Genomic DNA, 20,972 nt, shown 5'->3' with positions numbered 1-20,972 from the left:
TCTCCCCGAACACATTTCTCTCTCACTCGCACGCATTCTCCCCATCTCACACACGCTCTCTCCGATCTCTCCCTCTCTCTTTCTCGATCACTGACACGCGCACGTGCGCACACACATTCTCTCACTGGCTCTCTCACACGCACACTCTCTCGTTCTCGTTCTCGTTCTCGCTCTCACTCTCATACACATATACATACACTCTCTATCTTTCTCACTCTCACGCACACCATACACACTTTCTCAAACTCACTCCCCCACAGAGAAGTTCTACTACTATGGGAGTAGCATACTTTGTTCACACTATGGTTTTGTTTTTATTAATGATTTTTAATGTCTGTGAATCGTACATCATTTTTAATACGATGCTGACGTGACAAGTAGTGAATGGAAGGAATATCTATACTGTTAGTACCAAAAATTTGTTACCTCTTCACACGACTCTCCCTCAATTACACACATGAACGCGCGTGTTTCACATTGTCCATGCCCCAAAAAGAGAGAAATAAATTTACTTAGACTTACGATAATCTAGTCCATACTCACACAATGCAATCCATTGCACATGTCGCACTGGTCCTATAGTGTGGGTTTAGGTATTATATTATTGTACGTTTAAATATTTATTGGATAAAACTTAAGTGGTGCTTATCGATAATAGATATCTTCCTACTTACCATCATTGAAAAATGAAAAAAACACTCCTAAATTCATATGTGGTCTAATAGCATATAAACAAGTGGATCATATCAGAATTATACAAAATTAAAAAATCAACTTGTTTATATCTTACTGGATCATACATGAATTCAGGAGGAGCTTCCTTGAATAAGAGAGAAGATTTGTCTTTGAGAAACTGACAGCTATTTATTCTCCTCTCTTTTTTTCTTGTAAGCATCTAAATTTTATCTATCTCTCTGAAATTTAGCTCTGAGTTTAGATTAGTGCTGCCCACCAACCCTCTCAGGCCTCTCTTCAAGTTCAAAACAACTCTACTTTTGATGATGATCTTCAGTACAAATCTAATTTTCTCTTTTTGCTCTTTTTGCTCTTTTCATATTTGTTATTTTTAGTAGATGAATTGAATGTATGGTTGTTTATAAGGATGAAACGTGTGTTTGTTGTTTTTTCCCACAGTGAGTACACCAGCTCACTTTTGTTTCTGTTTGGCTTGCCCAGTTGAAACATGACCCCGTTACTTTTCAAAAAAAGCATCTTCAAAGTGCTTCTCTCCTTCAAATTTTGAACATTACCATAATGTTATGTTACAGTCCCAACCCAACCCATCCCTTTCTTGCTTATTTCAGTCCTGTGATGTTCCCTAGGGGCCAAATGAAGTTCTCTTTTGAATGTGTATGTATTTGGAATGGTTATTGGAAATAGCACTTCTAGAAAAAGAAAACACACACACACAAGAAAAGTGCTTCTTTAATATGCTAACACTGGTGATTCTTTTTTTTAATTAGTTAAAAGGATTAATAGTATGCTATTAGGTCAAGGAGAAACGGGTAGAAAGTGAAAGAAAAGGAAATAAGGTAGTTTAGTTTAATTAGTGCAAATATGTGATTGTATGTGATAGGAGAAATATTTGATTGTATGTATATTTATGGTTGCATAAAATGAATTAATAGGAAATGGAGGAATGTAGTGGAGTGGAGTGGACAAGCTGGTCAAATATTCCCATTTTAGTAGGAAATGGGAAGAACAAAGCATGTTTTTTTTAACTTTATTTGTTTGGAAAAGGGGTTATCAAGAAGTCTCATGAGTGGATCAACCTGCATATGCATGGGTTGATCTCTTTTCTTCCCGCTCCCTTTAACCTACTGTTATCATTAGATACCATTTTGCGCATAGCTAGCGAATAAAACACTTTTACCTCTCCGAAAAGATCACAGGTTCAATCAAACTACACGACTCATGAAAAAACAAGTAAGTGCTTGGAATTAATTAGATCATGATATTTTGAGTTCTTACCAATTCCTTTCTAATGAGCAATCGATGAATTAGAATTTAAGTTTAAGCTTGCCACCCCTCCCAATAAACACTTTAGAAAGAAAAAAAAGTGTCAAATGGGATGAGAAAATGAAAGTGTTTTAAGGCGTGAGGGAATATGTTTGGATCGTGGCATGCGAAGTTTATCTCCTCGAATAATGAGAGAGAGCGCGCGAGAATACTTTTGAACTTTTTATGAAAAGGGTGTTTTGTATTTCTCTAGATGATATTGTTTGTTGAATGAGGAGAAGGGGAACATTGACTCATGACTATAAAGGGAGAAGAGAGTGAAGGAAAGAAAAAAGAGTAATTATATAGGCAAAAGCCCTAGGACTGTGTCTCCTTGGTGCAGGGCCAAAGGCTGGTCTCTCTTTATAGCATGGGCCTTCATCTCCCATATACCCTTTCTTTCATTTGCTTCCAACTTGCTGTCTATAGGCTCTCTTTTTTCTTTTTCCTTTTTTTTTTTTTCCTTCCATTGCTCAATCAATCAAAATCGACGAAACTCACCGATCAAACATGGTTTTGTTTTTTTTAGTACAACTATTAGAGGTGTGAGGACTCCAAAGATATATGTCAAATATCGCTGAGCTAAAGCTACTGTTGACGATGTTTTTGGTGGATTCAGTTGGATAAAACATAATAAGTTAAAAATAGCCACAGTCGATTAGATTGTGATAACTAGGTTTCGTTGATTTTGATTAGTTTTTGTTTGTTGGTGTCGCATTATTCTTAATCTTCTTAAATATAGATAGATGAGTGAAAGCTAGTTTTTGGTGAAATTTTGGTTAAAAAATCAATTTACTTAGACCTCCAACTATGCGCTGAAATGAAGAAATTCTAACTTCGAAAGATTGTGAAAGGTGATGAAGATTTATTAGAGAGAATATAATATTGAAGTGCATGCGCAAATTAAAGAACTTTATTTTTGGTAGGTTTAGTGGGAAGGCTTTTGCAAAAATTTCAAAGTTGTGACACAATCAAGACCATATAGCCAAGCTATATATGATTATTTACATCTAAATCATTGCATATAAAATAATGTATGTCATTTTTATGAGCACTATTTTTAAAGTTTAGTTTCTGACCCCATTTCATCTCTATTTGTCGGTAAAACAGAAGGAAAGAAAATGTTCCAAAAGAGATCAACTCTCTAAATCATTATTTCCCCCAAAAAATTGAGTACTTTTAAAAAAAAAATTGATTCGACAAGTCAGCAGTTAAACACAATTACATAATGTGCCTTTTTTTTATTTTTTAGTTTTGAGAGATTATTAATTCCACGTGGCCGCAATATTTAGTAGATTAGTTGTTTTAACGTTATAGTTATAGATCTACCAACATGCTACATCAATATTTCATTCAGAAAAATAGTTAGATCCAAGAACCTAAGGTGTACTCAACATCGTTAAATTTTTTTCTTCCCAACATGAGCTTAGCTCAACATTGTTGTCACCTATTTTCAACCATGAGGTAATTGTGAGTTCAAATCTTCCGTCCCATTTGTATTTAAAAAAAAAAAAACAACAACATCACTCTTTTTAGAAAAATAATGTGAGTTGTCAATTTTCAATAGTTGTCAAAATAAGTAATAACTACGAGTGTAATTCACTAATATGTAAATAAAGTTTTCCAAATTTGAGAACCAAATTGATACAATAAGCGAGATAAACAAAAAAACCAAAATTTTTTCTTAGAAGGGAATCTAGTTATCAAATAGAGATTTTCTGATATCGCGAGACTCGATTCTTAATAATGAAGTATAGGGTAAGAAAACGGATTTAAAAATTCCTCTAGGGTCGGGACCGGAGACTACAACACCCCACCTCAATGCCATCTCTAAACCCTAAATATGACAAAAACATGTAAGATGAACAAGTTGAAATTAAATATATATGGAAAAAGGAGAAAAATAAAGTTATATTATAGATGATGAAAAGGGGATTTTTTGCATAAATTATTGAGGGAATCCAAACAAGAAGAGTGGAGTGGAGTATGGAGTGGGAGAGGGCAGGCAAAAGGGTCCCAAAGCCTGCAATCTTGAGAACCAAAAAGCTTGACATTAAAAGAAACTCTACTTTGTTTTTTGAAACATGGATTGTGATCACATTATTTCCACTTTTAATTTCTTCTCGGTGTTTATAAATGGACAAACGAGAATGAATTTTTAATATATGAACCACAGATTAGGATGAAGAGGAGGAGAAGAAGAAGATTCGGAGATAAAAAAGAAAAAAAAGAGCGATGTTGGTGTAGTTCAATCTGAAGGCCGAGTTTTGTTTTCGACCTAAAATTCTGTCTCTGATTGAGCCGCGCCAATATCACTTCATTATTCCTTCAATCTTTGCCATCTTCGCTCTCTTTATTTGGATCTCTCTTGAGATATATGCTGTTTGTTTTCTGTTTTTACTGTGCGTTAAATATTGTGCATTATGCATGGCAATGTTGTAATTTTTTTACGCTAAACTGCTTTCACTCTCCCTACTTCCAACCAAAATTACGATTGCCGAGTAATTTTTACAAGGAGAGAGACAAAATTTTGTATTCTAATTAACTATATATATAATTGTTTATTTTGAAACTTTTCAGGATTAGAGAAAATTTCTTTAAGCAAAAGCATCACCTTTTTCAGAATGTCAGACAGAGACAATGGGGAAGAAAAATGATGGCTGTTGGTGGCAACAAAGAGATCATATATACATATGTATATATATCACATATCATCAGGCGGCGCCCGGAAGTCCCCCACGGTGGCTCCGCCACAAGCACCAATGCTTAGTATCAAGTGATCTCCCATGCATTTCTCTCTTTTTTCTTTTTTTTTAGTATAACATGTTGGGGTGGGATTCGAACTCACACCCTCTTGGTTGAAGGTATATGTCAATTATCGTTGAGTTATGTTCACTTTGGCTCTCATGCATTGCTTTGCTTTTAAGATACCGTATAATATTTATTCCAACTATAAATATCATTTTCCAACCATTCCATTATTAATATAGGTGTTATCTTGGGTTGGTCCATTAGTTTAAAGGAACAAAGTAGAAGGATTGAGTTCAAATCATAGTGGCCGTTTATCTAGGATTTAATATGTTACAACTTTCCTTAGTAACCAAATATAGTAGGATTAGACAATTATCCCGTGAGATTAGCAAGAACTATGCACAAACTGACCCGAATACTCACAGTTATCAAAAGTAAAATTATTAATATATTTTAGTTAAATTGATAAATGGTGATGAATATTGAATAGTACTTAAGTATACTTTTTTTTTTTAGTACAAGTACTTAGGTATACTTACCGATTAAAAAAATATCATTTACTAACTATACTATTAGAAATGTGACAGTTATATATATATATATTTGTTTGAAAAAAAAAATCTCTCTACTTAAGTATTATTCGATTGTAAAACTCTCTTATGCTGTACCACTCCATGGGATGATTGGTTGATTTTTCAATATTTCGAAAGTATATACTCCTCCACTCACCGTTTGACACATCATTAAATAATATTTTATTCATTATGTATTATTTAATTCATTATGTATATCCTTATAGTATTATAAAATTTCCCCATTGACCTAGAGGCTTTTTTTTTTTTTTGGATAGAATCTGTGGTGATCATGGGAAAAAAAATCGAATAAGAACTTTTCTATTAGCTACCACTAAAAATTTAATAATCACCTTTTTTTTTTTTAGAAATATGCGTGTATATGTTTATCCATCCCCTTATTTTGGTTCACAAGTTTACATATCCATGTAAAAAGTTAAAAAGTTAAAAGTTAAACCTGATAATTTATTTGTTTAAGATAAATGGATATCTATTTCTCTAAGACATGGCCTTAAAAAGAAGAAATAAATTCAACCCATGTGACTAAATTCTAGCAAACTTTATGTTGGTCGTATGTTTACTAAATTCTAGCAAACTACGTGGATTTAGAATCAACAAATAACACTATAAGAAAATGTGTCTATTGCAGCAGGTAAACTGTCGCTGTAACATGTTACGACTGTATCAAAATCACCATCATAGAAGTCAAAAAAATGAGCGAGAGATCACGATATGTATCTCAAATTTGTATCCAATGGTTATTAGACCGGAGCAAACAATTTTGCTTGTCCATCAAACGGTTTATTAATGTAGCAACCTCAAAACGATGTAGTCCCAACCATCAAAACTTTGGTATCCAGTTGAAGAGAAAAGAGTAACATAATAAATGAGAAAAAACTTTGCAAAGAAAAAAAAAATAGTAAATGAGAAGAACCCGAGATTGATTGTAGATGATAGCCAGAAATATAAACCTATGGTCACAAGAAGCAGAATGGCCGATAATTTCAAACTCAGAGCAACTTTGTCATTCTTGAGGCTGCCAAATAATGATTTCTTAAGATTTCATTTATCAAAATAACAATAGAAAAACAGCCATATAATGAAATTCAAATGTTCCAAGTTGATGGTTAGCTTTCTAAGAAGAAGAATTTCATGTACCTTTCTTCATCCACCTCTACTTTCTGCTCTGAAGAACTCCAAGAATCAAAGTTCTTACAGCAGCCTACGACCAATCATCAATGTCGATGAATGACTCCGACATTCATGGGGGAGGTTCTAATGTTTTTCGGTTGAGTATATGTTAGCTGATGAAGTCCTTCCGGTTTCTTTTTTCGTCGACCTTGTTGCGACAAGCGAGAATGATATGTTAGGATGGCAAGGTCAGAAAGGTCCTGTAGCGGAACGAGAACCTTCACAACTTCATCCATGGTGGGGCGAGATTTTGGATCTCTACTGATGCAGTGAGAAGCTAGACGAGAAACTTTTTGAACCGCTTGCATGGAGTAGTTGAGCTCCAAGCGAGGGTCTATTATATGGTAAAGCTTCCTTTTGTCATCTAAATATGGCCTGGCCCATGACACTAGGTTCTGCTCTCCACTTGGACGTTTCTTGTCCATTGATCTCCTCCCCGTTAAAATCTCTAGTAGCACGACCCCAAAGCTATAGACGTCACTCTTCGATGTCAAGTGACCTGAAAAATAATTAGGAGCCAAAGAAAATACTCATAATGTCATAATCAATACAGTTAGAAGTATATAATAAGGGTGTTTTTCGAAGTGCTTTCAACAGGATTAAAAGAACATTTCTAAGAAAGAACCCGTAGAGTACTTAAAATTCAAGTGCTCGACTAGGAAGCACTCCAAAAAAGTGCTTTTAGTAGTGTAAAACCAAACATCAACTAGTACGTTGGTACTTTATACTTGAGTATTTATAACTCATGAAAAGGGAAAACTTTTGCTAAAAGCTCCAAGAGCACTCCAAAACACATCCTGAATGCTTTATCCACATCAAAGATTCATTTTATAACAATCCATTTCATTTAACTGTATTCTTATGTCTTGTTCACTATTTCTTTTCCCCTTTCTTTCTATTTTATTAATAAATTGACAAATCAAATTAAGTTCTTAGTTGTTTCATAATTCAATTTCTAATGAGATTTCCTTACCAGTCATTAGATACTCTGGTGCAGCATAGCCATATGTTCCAACTACTCTGGTGGAAACATGTGTTTTGTCTCCCTGAGGCCCAGCCTTTGCCAAACCAAAATCCGAAAGCTTGGCATTGTACTCCTGCAAGATTTTTCATGGTAAGATATATTACGCGGTTATCCAAAAGACTCGATTTTACCAGTAACGTAATGTTGATAAGTACCGTATCAAGCAATATGTTTGATGTCTTGAAATCTCTATAAATGACAGGTTCTGGACCATTGTGGAGGAAGGCCAAGCCTTTGGCTGCGGCAAGTGCAATTTTAATCCTATTTGACCATGGAAGAGGTATTGTCCCTTCAAAAGTTGTCAACACTATCAGCAATTTTTCTTTGAACAAATATGTAAAACACAGAACAAATATGTAAAACACAGTATCACAACATTCTACATGATCCAATCTAGCATATAAGAGAATAATCTCTACAAATATCCAACTATAGTCTTTATTACTATTAAAAAAATGCAGTAAGAATACCAGAGACCATTCTTAATTTATGGACTAATGTCATGTTTTTGGAGGATGCTTAAGTAGTTTTGTCATGACTAAAATGGAAGTGATTTATCTGTGCTTTTGGAAAAGGTCAAATGCACTTAAAAGTTGTTAGGTGAGACCCACTAGTGTCTTAAACCAAGTGGCCATTTAGAGAAGGGCTTCAAAGTGCTTTTAATTTAGAGTTTAGAATCAAATATCAAAATAATTTATCGTTAAGTACGAGTAAGCAAGCAAGTTATTAGCAAACTAACTGAAACCAACTAACAACTAAAAGCCAGCGAGCAGCAAAAACAGAATTACAAAATTACTCTCCTAATTACACTTAAATCACTACACAACCCAACTTACTCAGCTCTTTAGATAAACAAATAATTATCCTCAATTACTCTGTCATGTCACATATTTAGATTCATTCCTAATAAAAAAAGTTTAAATACTATTTTGGTCTCTATACGTTTAGATTTAGTTTAATTTGTTCCTTGTACTTTCAAAATGTCTATTTTTGGTCATTCTACTTCTAACTTTTATTCATTTTAGTTCTGGTACTTTTAAAAAGTGACTATTTTGATCCCTATTCGTAGAATTTTAGCACAAATTTTATACATGATAAAAACTCTTTAATACAAATTTATGAATCTATTTCAAAAAATTTAATGAGTTAAGTCTCATGCTAAAATTTTGATCGAAACAAATAAGATAAAAATGAAAATAAAGGAACAAAATAGTCTTTTAAAAGTGTAGAGACACCAAAACGAAAGTTCCACCAAAATAAATATTTTGAAAGTACAAGGACAAAAATGAAAACCAAAGCCGAAATAACAGGGACCCAAATAGTATATAAACCAATCACGAAAGATAAATAATCATAATGGTGATAAAGTTTAAACAGTAGCTGAATTCCACAATCTTCTCATAAAAAACTACACTTTTGGTGAGATTACGATAGCTTCCAACCACCATTTCTACAAAAACCACTAGAGAGGAATGAACAGTAAAAAAGGAAAATGAAGAGAAAAGTTTCTTTTGTAATTTCTCAAAAAAGGTAGGTAAAAGTAGGGAGAGATTTTACTGTTGTTCCAATAAATTTGTCCAAAGGACAACATCTCCATATGCCATAATTACAAGGTTAAAAGTGGATGTGTTGGTCTGAAAAAGAAGCAGTAATGCAAGAGGACAAAAGAAAGAAAAAAAAAGACTAGTAAAGATCCCACTTACTTCTGAAAAGATGGTTTTCAAGACTACCACGCGTCATAAATTCATATACAAGAAGCCTCTGATCATCTTCAATACAGTATCCAATAAGCTTAACAAGATTGGGATGGTGAAGCTGTCCAAGAAAGCTAACCTCAGCCTGCATTAATGGAGATTTATATCTATGAGTGTCCAAGCCAGTTTACAAACACCGTAAACTGAACTTATATCAATATATTTACATAATCATTGCTAACATGTGTTCTTCCTTTGATCGATGATACATGTGTTAACTAGTTGAGATTTGCTCTAGTTGGCACTCATCTATCCTCTTTTAAAATAAAATATGCTAAAATCATATCCTCTTTTAGAATAGTAGAGATTTATATTCGTGAGTGTTTGAGCCCATTTACGAGTACCTATGTTAGAAAAACAAAAATCATACCCATTCATCTACATAATCATTGCTAACATATCTTTTTTCAGAATAAAATATACTAAGATCAATCATTTGATTCCGAGTTTATAGACCATTTTGGAATTTCATGAGTTGATATTCATGCCTTTAGTTAATTTCCCTACTAATCAAAAGTTTCCATTTTTATCTTTAGACAGTCTCTAGTATCCTACCATTAAATCCTCTTTTCTTTATGGTTTGGGCATAATTTCGATTTCATCATTATGGTTTAGAAGTTTTAATTCAATAATTATGATTCGAGCAATTTAAAAAGGCTTCAATTTAGTCTCTATACTTTAGTCAAATCTCATCATCCTTATCGAGTGATAATGAGTTGATATTCTCTACTTCCTTAGTGTACAAGTAAAACATAGAAAAAATATATGAGTTTTCAGTGGGTAGGAAGTGGTTTAGGGATGATTTTGTGAATTTGTGAGGTTTAACGATAATAGGCATCAAATTGCAACTAGAGACTAAATTCAAACTTTTAGACCTACAGTGATCACGTTGAAATTAAGCTTGACCAACCCATATAGACCAAATTACAATTTAACTTAAAATTAAAATATTGTAATTAGCTCAAAGCAGGAAATAATTGAAAGATGAAACTGAAGAAAAAACATAAAAAGAAAAAAAAAAAAAAAAGGAAGAAGTTCAAATGCGAACCTCCCATTCTCTGTGCCCTTGTAGACCATCGGGTTTCAAGCTTTTGACGGCCACTGTGATTCCGGATCCAGGTTTGGCCGGCCCCGTCCCGTTCTCTTCTATCCATCCTTTGAAAACGAACCCGAACCCTCCTTCTCCGAGAATGCTGTCCGGTCGGAAATTTCCGGTCGCTGATCTTAGCTCCTGAAATGAAAATTTTAGAAGCTGCCGTTTACCTCTGTCCTCCAACGGCAGCGGCGGAGCACCGTCGAAGGATAGCCGAGCTTCGGCCGGGGCGCAAAAATCTCGGTTGCTGGCGTTTAGGTACCGCGTTTCGGTAGCTGTAAATGCAACGCAAGAATGACTAGTGTAAATTTATGTTATAAAGTACCAATAAAGACTAAAATAGCTATTTTTTTTTTGTTAATCCGGACATTTTAAAAATATACGGACGAAAATAAATTAAAGTTGAAACAATATAATCAAAATGAATCAAATCATACATTAAAATATCAAAATGGTATTTTAACAAATTATTTATTGATTGATTAACAATATTAAGTATGATGTGGGGTGAGTATTTCAACCTCGAATCGAAGATATATTCTATCTAGATGAACTATGTTAGCTATTACACTTATTGATTTTTTTTCTTTTTTTGTATAACAATTGAAAGTGTGGAAATTCGGACTCATAATTTATAGATAAAAAATAAGTGTCAATTACTACTAAACTTACCTGAACTCATGTTGGTTGCTACACTTAGTATAAAACAATTCAATTAGTGTAGAACAGTTAAGTTAGTACTATACTAATTGAATTATTTAAAGATTACATTGTTGGGATGATTTTAAGTAAATTAAAAAATTTTGTGGTACAAACATGAAGTGATTGAGTTAGCAGAAGAATTTCATTCAAGAATCAATATAAAAATATTTTCAAAGTATAAAGACTAGATTAGTCAACTTCATATTATACATTTATTTAAATTCGTATCAATTTAAGCATATCTTACTCAAAAAAAATAAAAAATAAAATAAAAGAGAAAGAAACGCATGAATTCCCACCCACCTTTGTTATATTAAAAAAAAATGCCAAATGAATAATTTAACCTATGCTGAGAAAAGAACACCGAAATTGTAACATCAAAATAGAAAGATTCACCCTAAATAACACTTTGACTAACAACATTTATGATGAGAATACAAACATCCATTAAAAAGTTGTATAAATTTTAGGTATATATGATCAAAGAACAGTATCTACACAACTACAGAGTTCCAAAAAATGTTGCAGCCTTGGCTCAGAATCTAGAGAGAGAGAGAGAATCATAGAATTTCAGTGTAGCAGCTTTAGATCAGAATCCAGACACACAGAATTAATTTTCTGAAAACTGAGATTTTCTGAAAATTCGATATATATACCTATAATCTTCTAATTTTACGAATCCTTCTACTATAATCTCTAATGTCAGACCCAAAAAAAAAAAAAAGAATAGTACTCTGTTTTCTGCCACCATTACAGAGCAAACCCAGAGAAAGAACTCTTCCTAAAAAAAACCCAACAAAAAAAAATCAAAAATCCATTTTTCCCATCATTCCCCCAGAATCCACACCTCCCCAATCAATAAAACCAAGAGAAAAAACAGAAAACAGTGGAATTTAAAAAAAGAAAAAAAAAAGAAAAAGAAAACAGAGCATTCTGAAAAGTAGGGAAAATTTGAAGTGGAAGTGTACCTGCATCGTATACTAAGGTAGCGCGAGGAATGGAGTGTTTGGAAGAAGCAGAGGATTTGGCATCTGAAACGCTGCGTTTAAGGACGCTCCAGCAGCCGCAGTTTTCGTCCATGGCCGTGCCTCTGATCTCTTCCTTAGAGGAAGCTCCTCTCATGGAGAGTGGCTATGGCGAAAGTGGAGACAGAGAAAAATGGGGGAATTTTAGATTTTTCTTTATTTATTTATTTATTATTATTGTTTTTCTTTTTATTTTCTCTCTTTTGGTGTTGGTGATTGCAGGCATCATCATCACCATCATCACAATTTGTGTACAAAAAGAACTTTTTTGGCCACCACTCCCTTTTTACTCTCTCTCTCTCTCTCTCTCTCTTTCTCACTCAATTTTGCCTTTGATATAATTGTTGAAATTTAGGCATATTCTTACAAATATAAATGCTAGAAAAAGATTGATTCACTCGGTTTAATTTATTGAAATTTGTGAATTTGGAGAGATTTTTACTGTATTCTTTTCAAATTTGTTGGTTGAAATTAATGGAAGGATGTAACTAAAGTTGAACAAGTGAAAAAAATTATCGGTACGTCATCTAAGTCTAAGGATTAATTTGATGAAATTGAAAATTAAAAGTAAAATTTGATTAAGCTTTTCGAGTTGGATGAATGGGCTCGAAAAGTGTTTAGGGCGTAGGTGCGGCACAAAAGGCTAAACATGTTAAGTATATGAGTCTAAGCCAGAGGGTTTTGAAAAAAATTGTGCGGGAAGTGAGTTTTAAAAAACTATTTAAACTTATGGGTTTGTCGAATAAATCCTAGACTTACAAATCTACTAAATAAATGATCTTAAATTAAACTCACCCAAATTCAAACCTCACGCGGAACACACGTTTAACATATTATGATTTTTGGGGTTGTGACACCTAGCATGAAGTAACCTAGTTAGTTATTTTGTATTCTCTTAAATTTGAAAACAACGAACTCATGCTTTTATCAATATGAGCTTAATTCGGCGCTAATTAGTATTATCTCTAGCTAAGAAGTAATAAGTTCGAATTTCCCACTCTCATCTAGTTTACTCAAGAAAAGAAGGCTTTTGAACAGTTTACATACATTTTCCATGGTATTAATATATATACCCAATTGCCCCCATTAATACTTTGGTTGGTTACGTACTCAAAAAAGGAAAAATAAATAAATACTTTGGTTGGTTACCAAACACGAGAATGAGATTTGTATACACAATAATCCAACGTATTTGATTTTCAATTTGGCTATGTTGTATTAATAATCAATCTTTCCCAAAGCAAACATAAATCAACACTAATTAGTATACACCTCCCATCAAGATGTTGTGAGTTCAAATCTCCTCCCAACCTGTTGTACTAAAAAAACAATTAATATCAATTTTAATTAGGTAACAAATTTATACTCTATAATGTTCAATATTTCTGAAATATATAAATTGGTTTAATGCCGCTAAATTGAACCTAACTCAACTAATTAAGTCAACTATCTTCAATCAAGAAGCTGTAAATTAAAAAAAAAAAATAACATTTGCTACAAAATAAATCAGAATTCTTGTGTTTGAACTGGACCAATGGTACAAATCATTCATGTAAATTATATTAAGATGCCATTGGTGGATGGGACAATTGCCCTGAAAGAATGTATTTTGATTGATGTGAAGTTGCTTGTTGACTATGCCTTCCACCACCTTAAATTTAGTGTATCTATAGTTACCCAAACCAATTAAATCAAGATTTTTGAATAATTTCATTTGTTCCTTCATACCCTTAAACAATTATATCAATATTAACATAAAATTATAGTCGATTCGATCAAATAATTTCAAATTAATTTGTCGAGTAAATTAAGAAAATTAATATACATAGTGCCTTGATGATCTGAGACACAATAGTTTTTTTCTTTGCCTATATTTAAAATATTTATTTGTGTATTGTCACTCTCTAAATCTATATTTTTCAATTCTGAATTTTAGGTCAAAACACTCCCTCTCCAAGCATTTAATTTGGGCTGGGCTTCTAGAAAGGAGCTCTAATTTGGGTTGGGCCTAAAGTCATTCCAGTCATCCCTTGAGGCCCAAATCACAAAAGCTTCATTAATATTCATTTAAATATGAGTAGAAAAAAAAAACCTGTCATATTTGACAATATAGCAAAAGATTTTCTAATTTTACAAACATCATAAAATTTTTTAAATCAAAATTTTGGTTTTGTTTGTTATTTCAATTTTTTCCGATATTATGTATATCAATTATACTGATATAACTGTATACATAATATTAGTTATATTAAAATATAATTGATACACTTCATTTTTTGTTGTTGTCAAAACGAACCTAACTTAGCGGTAATTGACAATTGAAACTAAATTTATATTTTTTACTATATTCATAAAAAATAAAAAGGTTGTTAGCTATATCTGCAATTAACTAGTAAGCCTTTAAATATTAAAAAATAACGGAATTAGAAAAATAGAATTTATTATTAATTTAATTAGTTTACGTATTCCTTTTTTATACCGATAGGGAAGAACGTACGTTCAGACTCGGGCAACAATATCCAGAATGTTAGAACCAATAAGAAGCGAACACGTGTCAAGCACAGGAGAAATTTCAAAACTTTCCTTCTTGCCGTTCGTACGACGTGTCGTTTTTTGAGTTGTCCGTTCTTTTTCTCCAGCACCTTACCTGATCGCGGAGAATATGCACCCCAAGATCGCACTCTTCGCAGCCATGAACGAGGAGGAGCCCAATTCTCAGAGCTTCGGATGCTAAAATTCCTCTCTTCCCGGAGAGAGAACGTGACAACGAAAGCCCTAATTCGATTTCGTATCTCGGAGGCAGAAATCCCAAGAAATTGAATTTTCAGTCTGTTGATTTGTTTATGGTCGCTGAAATCGAGAGGCGTCTGGACTAACCCCGATCGTTTCTCTGCTTTTTTTTTCCTCCGATTTTGCTAGATTGATATTTCTGAGTTTTATTGAATTGGAATTGTTGGCCATGTTTTGGTTTGGATCCGATCGAATTGCTGCATGAATTGGACGGAAGGTTTGGTTGCGGATCGAGCGCTTAGAGAGTAGAGGAAGCAGAGCAGCGGCGCTGAAACATGTCTGCCATAGTGTGCGGGAAGAGATCCTTATTTGAAGACCTGCCTACACCTCCCGTCTCTAAGAGAATTCGTTGTTCATCTTCTTCGCCTGTGCGGTTTTCGCCTCCGAGGTCATCGAATCAGTCTACTTTTCCTTTCCCCCCGACGTCCTCCTCACAGTCGGCTCATTTAGTCGATTATCTTAGTGCCATTTTTCCTGACATGGATAAACAGGTCTGTTCTGATAAGAACCTCTCTTCTAATGAGGAAATATGAATTCCAAATGCTTTAAGCATTTCACGCACTTTATTGATTTGAAATATCACGACTCTTGTTCGTTATGAATATAAAAATGAATGATGCAAATACTGTGAAGACATTTCTGATGAGGGATTTTTTACCCCCTTTTTAATTAAATGGAGTGTATACTTGAACACGTACCTAATTGCTTGGAAACTGAAATTCTAGCTTCTGGAGAGAGCACTTGAAGAATGTGGTGATGATCTAGATTTAGCCATCAGAAGTTTGAACCAGCTTCATTTGGGGTTCAATGACAGAAACTTGGGAAGTGCTTCAAACAGCGCCGACATAGCTTTGGAAGCAAATGTTCTACCTCGACCAGAAGGTTTGTATTTGATATCTATTGAACTTCATATTGGACTTAGTAATTATATTCTCGATGCTTGAAATTGGTTTATAGGGAATATTTTCTATTGTACAACCTTGACGTATTTGGAAGTGTTATATTTACTTGATAAACCTCTTGTGCATACAGACTCTGTACTTCTCATAGGAAAGGAATAATTGGGATTCATTATGCGAGTTCATAAAAAGGATGTTTGGGCTTATAGGTTAGATTTACGTTACCAAAATTTAGAAGTGAAACTTACATTTGGTATGTGAATTTGCTTGTAATGGGTTTATTAATTTTATAAACTACAAGCTCACCAATTCTATAGGCTGCATAAACTCAGTATACATAAATACAAATTTATGAAATTCATCTTTTATGCTGTATATTAACTTTTATGAAAACATAGGTTACATAAACCCAAGCTTCTATATCAAATTCATTTACACAATCCAAATATAGATTATACAAGTTTAAGTGTTCCAGTTCTAAGCTCCGTCAAATAAAATCTTATTAAAACCATGAACCAAAACCTCCTTAGATTGTGTATTTTTTTTTGTTTCACATTTCTCAGTACAGCTAGCTAGGTTTGTCTCATTCACTACAAAATCTGGATTTTTGCAAAATCTTTTAACTCTTTTCAATTTGAACCTTTGAAATTATTTTTATACTGCTTGCTTCATCAACTTGACCTGGATTACCAAATAGTGGTTCCATCCAAATTGATAACTAACTAGAAGGGAATTGCTGGGCAAAATGAGTGATCTTTTATTTCATTACCTGAAAATCCATGATATTAAAATTTTGGGCAAGTTAAGCATTTTTAGGTCGTTAGCACATTGACCGGGAGAAAGTCCAAGTTACTCGATTAAGTCAGCTTGGATTGGCATCACAGAGTGCCTAGGATCAACCTTGGTGATGTCGTATTGTCGTGTAGGCTTTCTCAGTTCTGACGATGTGATACATCGAAGATTTTTGTTTAAGCTCCTCTTTGGCAGAGGCAGATTCTTTCAATTGGAATAAGAACAGTACCAACATCATTCATGCAAAATTTCCTTTGATTTTTTTCTGGTGGAAGTTAGTTTGCTGTTGGGATGTATTTATCTCGAGCTTTATCTACAAATTGATTTTTATTTAATGTCCCATTGTTTATAATTTCAGTGGATTGGAGCACTTTTTTGTAACTTCCTTTTGCTCTTTGTCTTGGTTTTTCTACCCCCCACCCCTGTGCACTCATCTGCCTGTGATGAAGAGTACACTGTAGTGTAGTATTACCCCTTTGTCGATCTTTTGATTGCTTGTTTAACGAGAAGAAATGTTTTCTTTTCATATTTGTGCCTTTTGTAATTGATTTTTTTAATTTTTTTTAGAGATACTGAGACATTAATTTAGAAATAGTGTCTCTTGGCTCATAACCTAACCGTTTGCTTGGCTGCTTTTATGTAGGCTACAAGACACCTTCAATTTAAACTATAACCTAAACAATCGAAAAAAAATCTATATAAGCGGTTGCAGATATCTTCTGGTCCTCAAATTGGAATCTTCTGTACATTGTAAACAGATTATTAATGACAACAGTTTGAACTTTTTCCTCAGAAGAAATTCCAACAGTTTGAATTATACTTGCAAGTTTTCATCTTTAGGCCTCTGGTGCCCTTGGATCCACTTGTTAACTTGTCAGTTACATCTTGTGAATTTTATCTTTTTGTATAAAATGAAGCAGAAGCACAAGGAGAAGCTGCAATTGCTGGGGATGCAACAGCTTCTGAGAACCTTCCCACAAATGGGGCAGAATGGGTGGAACTCTTTGTCAGAGAAATGACAAGTGCCTCAAACATGGATGATGCACGAAGCCGTGCTTCCAGAGTTCTTGAGGTTCTGGAAAAGTCCATCTGTGCCCGTGCAAATACAGACGCAGCAAAAAATTTTCATCAGGTTTCCAAATGGTTACATTTCTGCCATTTTTTCCAATATTCTGCCACTAACTTTTTGCGGTTTTATCGTAGTTCTTATTTCGTTTACCTAATTCTCTAGGAAAACAAGATGCTTAGGGAACAAGTGGAAGCACTTATTCAAGAAAACACTATTCTCAAAAGAGCTGTCTCCATTCAGCATGAACGTCAGAAAGAATATGAAGGCAGGAACCAGGAGTTGCAACATCTTAAAGAATTAGTGTCTCAATATCAAGAGCAGTTGAAAACCCTAGAGGTTGGTTCCATAAATTCTCTAACCTGTTTTCATTCAAGCCCATTTCAGGGAAAAAGTTTACTGTTCGTTTTTAAACGCCATCATAAGAGGGTTTCTTTTTTCCAACCCCAAGAAAATATTCCAAGTCACACTCATAAAATCCTTCATATCATTAACATACTAATTTCTGTAGTGTGATATCCCTTGCATCTTTTAATGGAACTACCAGGTGAACAACTATGCACTCACAGTGCATCTCAAGCAAGCTCAACAAAGCAGCTCCATTCCAGGGCGTTTCCACCCTGATGTTTTCTAGTCAAGAATTGCTAGGTCGAAGCCGTGGCGAACTCGATCCTCACAAGACTTCTGTCCAATAAAAATAGTAAGATAATCGATTTGAACTTCAATCAGTAACATGTTTGTGGGTTCCACTTCTTATCTAGAAGGTATAAAAAGAGTAAAGGCATTTACTTCTCCATCCATCTGCACAGGGATTAATTCTATTCTCTCTTCTTCTTCTCTCTTTTTTTCCCTTTTTCCCGCTATTTCTGTCCTATTTTTGGACTGAATTTGATTCTCATAGATATTTTTATGTCCCATTTCCTGATTATAGTTCAAAACTGATTGGAATATAGAGAATAACACTCCAAAAAGATGAATGAAAAGTTGTACTACTTTCTTTCATATGCTTGTCTAAATATCTACTTTTCCGATTCCGAATTCTAGTTTGAAATATGCTCTTCCCACCTCCTAATGATAACAATGCATCTAGTTCATTCCTTTTCAACCAAATATGCTCTACTATGCCCAGGATCTATTAAATTCTGAGCATCACATGACCATAGTCCCTCTGATGAGTGCTTTTCATAAAACACAAGAGTGATCTTTATGCCATGCTTCATCATTGGGTTTTTGCCTTTTAACTGTATACAGCAACCTTCTGATGCTTGCTTGTAAAAGAAATTCTCCTGGGAAAAGCTTCTTCACAGCACCGCGATCTCGGTGGAGATAGATTTTCAACAGCGGTCTGGCGTTTTTGCTTTGAAACTGCAAGGTAAATAACTTCATGTTAGATTGTTTAACTAGCAAAGTTGATCTAAGATTTTATTTTGGGTTCGACTTTTCCTTTTTAAAAGAGAGTTGCAATGCCCCAATTGAATGAAGAACATCTCTGGAAGTGAATACAATTCTTAGATAGACATGAAAAATAGTGGCCAATATTTAATCTGCTCAATTTTATTTGATTTTGCTAAGAGTTTTTTAAACAATGAAATTATTTGTATCGAAAATCTTATTATTATTTTTTGTCTCAGTTAAAAAACAGTGAGTGTAGATTCAAACCTTCAATCTTTTGGTTGAGAATGTATGTCTTATCATCTTAGATGCTCGAGTCGGTAAGAGAGAGAGAGAGGGAGATATTTTAGACGCTGATTTAATAAACGGATTTTTCTATCTTTATATTTGGTATACCAACCCTTTGACTTGACATGTGAAGTTTATATAATATGAAACGACGAAGTTTGGAATAACTGAAAAAGATGCCCCAAAACTGAAACTTAAATAATGATGATGATATTATGATGGAACTGTAACATAATATGAAAAGACAAAATCAAATTGCGATATAGAAATTTCTTGATTTCGTCGGATGACGAATACAAGAAATGGAATACTCTTCAGTTTTTTGAAAAATAAGTTCTTTACATTTTCTGTTTAGAAAATTTATAAAATAGTGTAGTCAACAGCTTTAGCTGACGGCAAATTTTGTTTTGTTTTGTTTTGTTTTTTTTTTTTAAAGTTGAATCATTTGTGGAGGTAGAGTTTCAAATTCTCAAGATTAGGTCGTTTTAAAAAATTTTCTTTTTTAGTATGACAAGTGGCGTTGCATAGATTAGAATTCATGACGATCATATACAGATATCAATTACTATTGAGTTCACGTTGGTAAAAAAAAAAAGTTATTGGATATGACGAAAGGTAATAAAAGGTTAAACTTTCAAAATAATTTTCTCCCTTGTAAGGTATGAATAATAAATGTAAGATATATACATCTTACCGATTTGAGCTTGATTAAGACTTATATCTTCAATTAAAATGGTAGAAATTTGAATACATATTATTTGAACTAATATTGCAAACCAATATGAATAAAATATATCAATATTACAATGTAATAAACTAAATAAATAAAAAGAACTCACAACCCAATAAACTAAATAAAATATATCAACATTACAAAAGTACAAAAAAGACATTTTTCCGTTGAAAAAATCAATAGAAAAGAAAGAAAAAGACTATTAATACTTTTTAAAATAACTAATACATTTTCTATTCGTGGACATCCAAATAGCCATTAAAAGCTATTTCTTGCAACTATACTAACTATACTATACTTTTCTAGTAAACATTATTGACATTGGAGATAAAAAGTGACAAGTTTCTTCATCTACCTAACTATGTTGGTTCTTTTCAAAAAAAAAAAAAAGTCAAAATATCTATAAATTGTATTTATCGACAATAATAGTACTATGCTATAGGTTCAAATCATGGTGGCTGCATGCTTAGAAATTAATATTCTATAGGTTTCCTTGACAACTAAATATAATAGAGTTCGGAAGAATTTGTAAATAACTATAACAAAGTAGCATATAGAAAGAGTGTTTTGCCCACATAAATTTAATTCAACGATAAATTTTTTTTTTTTAGTACAACATGTCGAGGAGAGATTCGAACTCACAACTTTATAGTTTGAGGTATATGTCAATTATCGCTGAATTATGCTCGCTTTGACAATTCAATGGTAATTAACACCTTTCTCTCTCGTCAAAACATCATGTGTTTGAATTAGGAAGAGAGTATTTTTCTCAACCTATTACCAAAATAGGCATTGAAGACAACAATTTTGCTTTAATTGAGTTATAAATTCAATTTGGTATATATTAAAAAAAAAAAATTTCTTTTTGTGTAAATTCCTAAAAAGACATGGCTCAAGCTCCC

General features: G+C 33.2%; 2 protein-coding genes across 5 annotated transcripts; one reads left to right on the top strand and one right to left on the bottom strand.

Annotated features, from left to right (window-relative positions):
- Positions 1 to 6,054: 6,054 nt before the first annotated feature.
- Positions 6,055 to 12,287, bottom strand: LOC111013148 (serine/threonine-protein kinase PBL35). 2 transcript variants are annotated; one of them, XR_002601648.2, is made up of 7 exons: positions 12,054 to 12,287; positions 10,339 to 10,658; positions 9,240 to 9,375; positions 7,692 to 7,825; positions 7,486 to 7,609; positions 6,480 to 7,011; positions 6,055 to 6,357 (listed from the first exon to the last, which is right to left on the bottom strand). XR_002601648.2 is itself a non-coding variant. In XM_022287541.2 (6 exons), exons 1-6 carry the CDS (start codon positions 12,205 to 12,207, stop codon positions 6,557 to 6,559), a joined length of 1,323 nt encoding a protein of 440 aa, XP_022143233.1. In that variant the 5' UTR covers positions 12,208 to 12,287; the 3' UTR covers positions 6,055 to 6,556. The 2 variants fall into 2 exon arrangements, 1 of the variants encoding a protein (XP_022143233.1); XM_022287541.2 differs by having other exon boundaries at positions 6,055 to 7,011.
- A 2,445-nt stretch (positions 12,288 to 14,732) lies between these two features.
- Positions 14,733 to 19,322, top strand: LOC111013064 (Ubiquitin system component Cue protein). 3 transcript variants are annotated; one of them, XR_002601641.2, is made up of 6 exons: positions 14,733 to 15,391; positions 15,626 to 15,782; positions 17,509 to 17,723; positions 17,823 to 17,996; positions 18,205 to 18,357; positions 18,909 to 19,322. XR_002601641.2 is itself a non-coding variant. In XM_022287425.2 (5 exons), exons 1-5 carry the CDS (start codon positions 15,176 to 15,178, stop codon positions 18,289 to 18,291), a joined length of 849 nt encoding a protein of 282 aa, XP_022143117.1. In that variant the 5' UTR covers positions 14,733 to 15,175; the 3' UTR covers positions 18,292 to 18,659. The 3 variants fall into 3 exon arrangements, 2 of the variants coding, with proteins under 2 accessions (XP_022143117.1, XP_022143118.1); XM_022287425.2 differs by lacking the exon at positions 18,909 to 19,322 and having other exon boundaries at positions 18,205 to 18,659; XM_022287426.2 differs by lacking the exon at positions 18,909 to 19,322 and having other exon boundaries at positions 14,736 to 15,391; positions 17,512 to 17,723; positions 18,205 to 18,659.
- The last annotated feature ends 1,650 nt before the right edge of the window (positions 19,323 to 20,972 follow it).

The sequence above is a fragment of the Momordica charantia genome (assembly GCF_013281855.1).
Source record: "Momordica charantia cultivar OHB3-1 chromosome 8 unlocalized genomic scaffold, Mcharantia_2.0 BLBB01000008.1, whole genome shotgun sequence".
NCBI classification, from domain to species: Eukaryota; Viridiplantae; Streptophyta; class Magnoliopsida; order Cucurbitales; family Cucurbitaceae; genus Momordica; species Momordica charantia.
The sequence above is the reverse complement of the archived record's forward strand: the minus strand, read 5'-3'. Positions and strand labels throughout refer to the sequence as shown.

What these genes read in the sequence shown, in the direction of transcription:
- LOC111013064 (XM_022287425.2), top strand. Translation starts at nt 15,176, where the DNA reads ATGTCTGCCATAGTGTGCGGGAAGAGATCCTTATTTGAAGACCTGCCT. An exon ending in TGTTCTACCTCGACCAGAAG is followed by an intron (nt 15,783 to 17,508) that starts GTTTGTATTTGA and finishes TATAAAATGAAG; the next exon opens with CAGAAGCACAAGGAGAAGCT. An exon ending in AGCAGTTGAAAACCCTAGAG is followed by an intron (nt 17,997 to 18,204) that starts GTTGGTTCCATA and finishes TGGAACTACCAG; the next exon opens with GTGAACAACTATGCACTCAC.
- LOC111013148 (XM_022287541.2), bottom strand. Translation starts at nt 12,207, where the DNA reads ATGAGAGGAGCTTCCTCTAAGGAAGAGATCAGAGGCACGGCCATGGAC. An exon ending in TGAAAACCATCTTTTCAGAA is followed by an intron (nt 7,826 to 9,239) that starts GTAAGTGGGATC and finishes CAACTTTTGAAG; the next exon opens with GGACAATACCTCTTCCATGG. An exon ending in CAAACATATTGCTTGATACG is followed by an intron (nt 7,610 to 7,691) that starts GTACTTATCAAC and finishes AAAATCTTGCAG; the next exon opens with GAGTACAATGCCAAGCTTTC.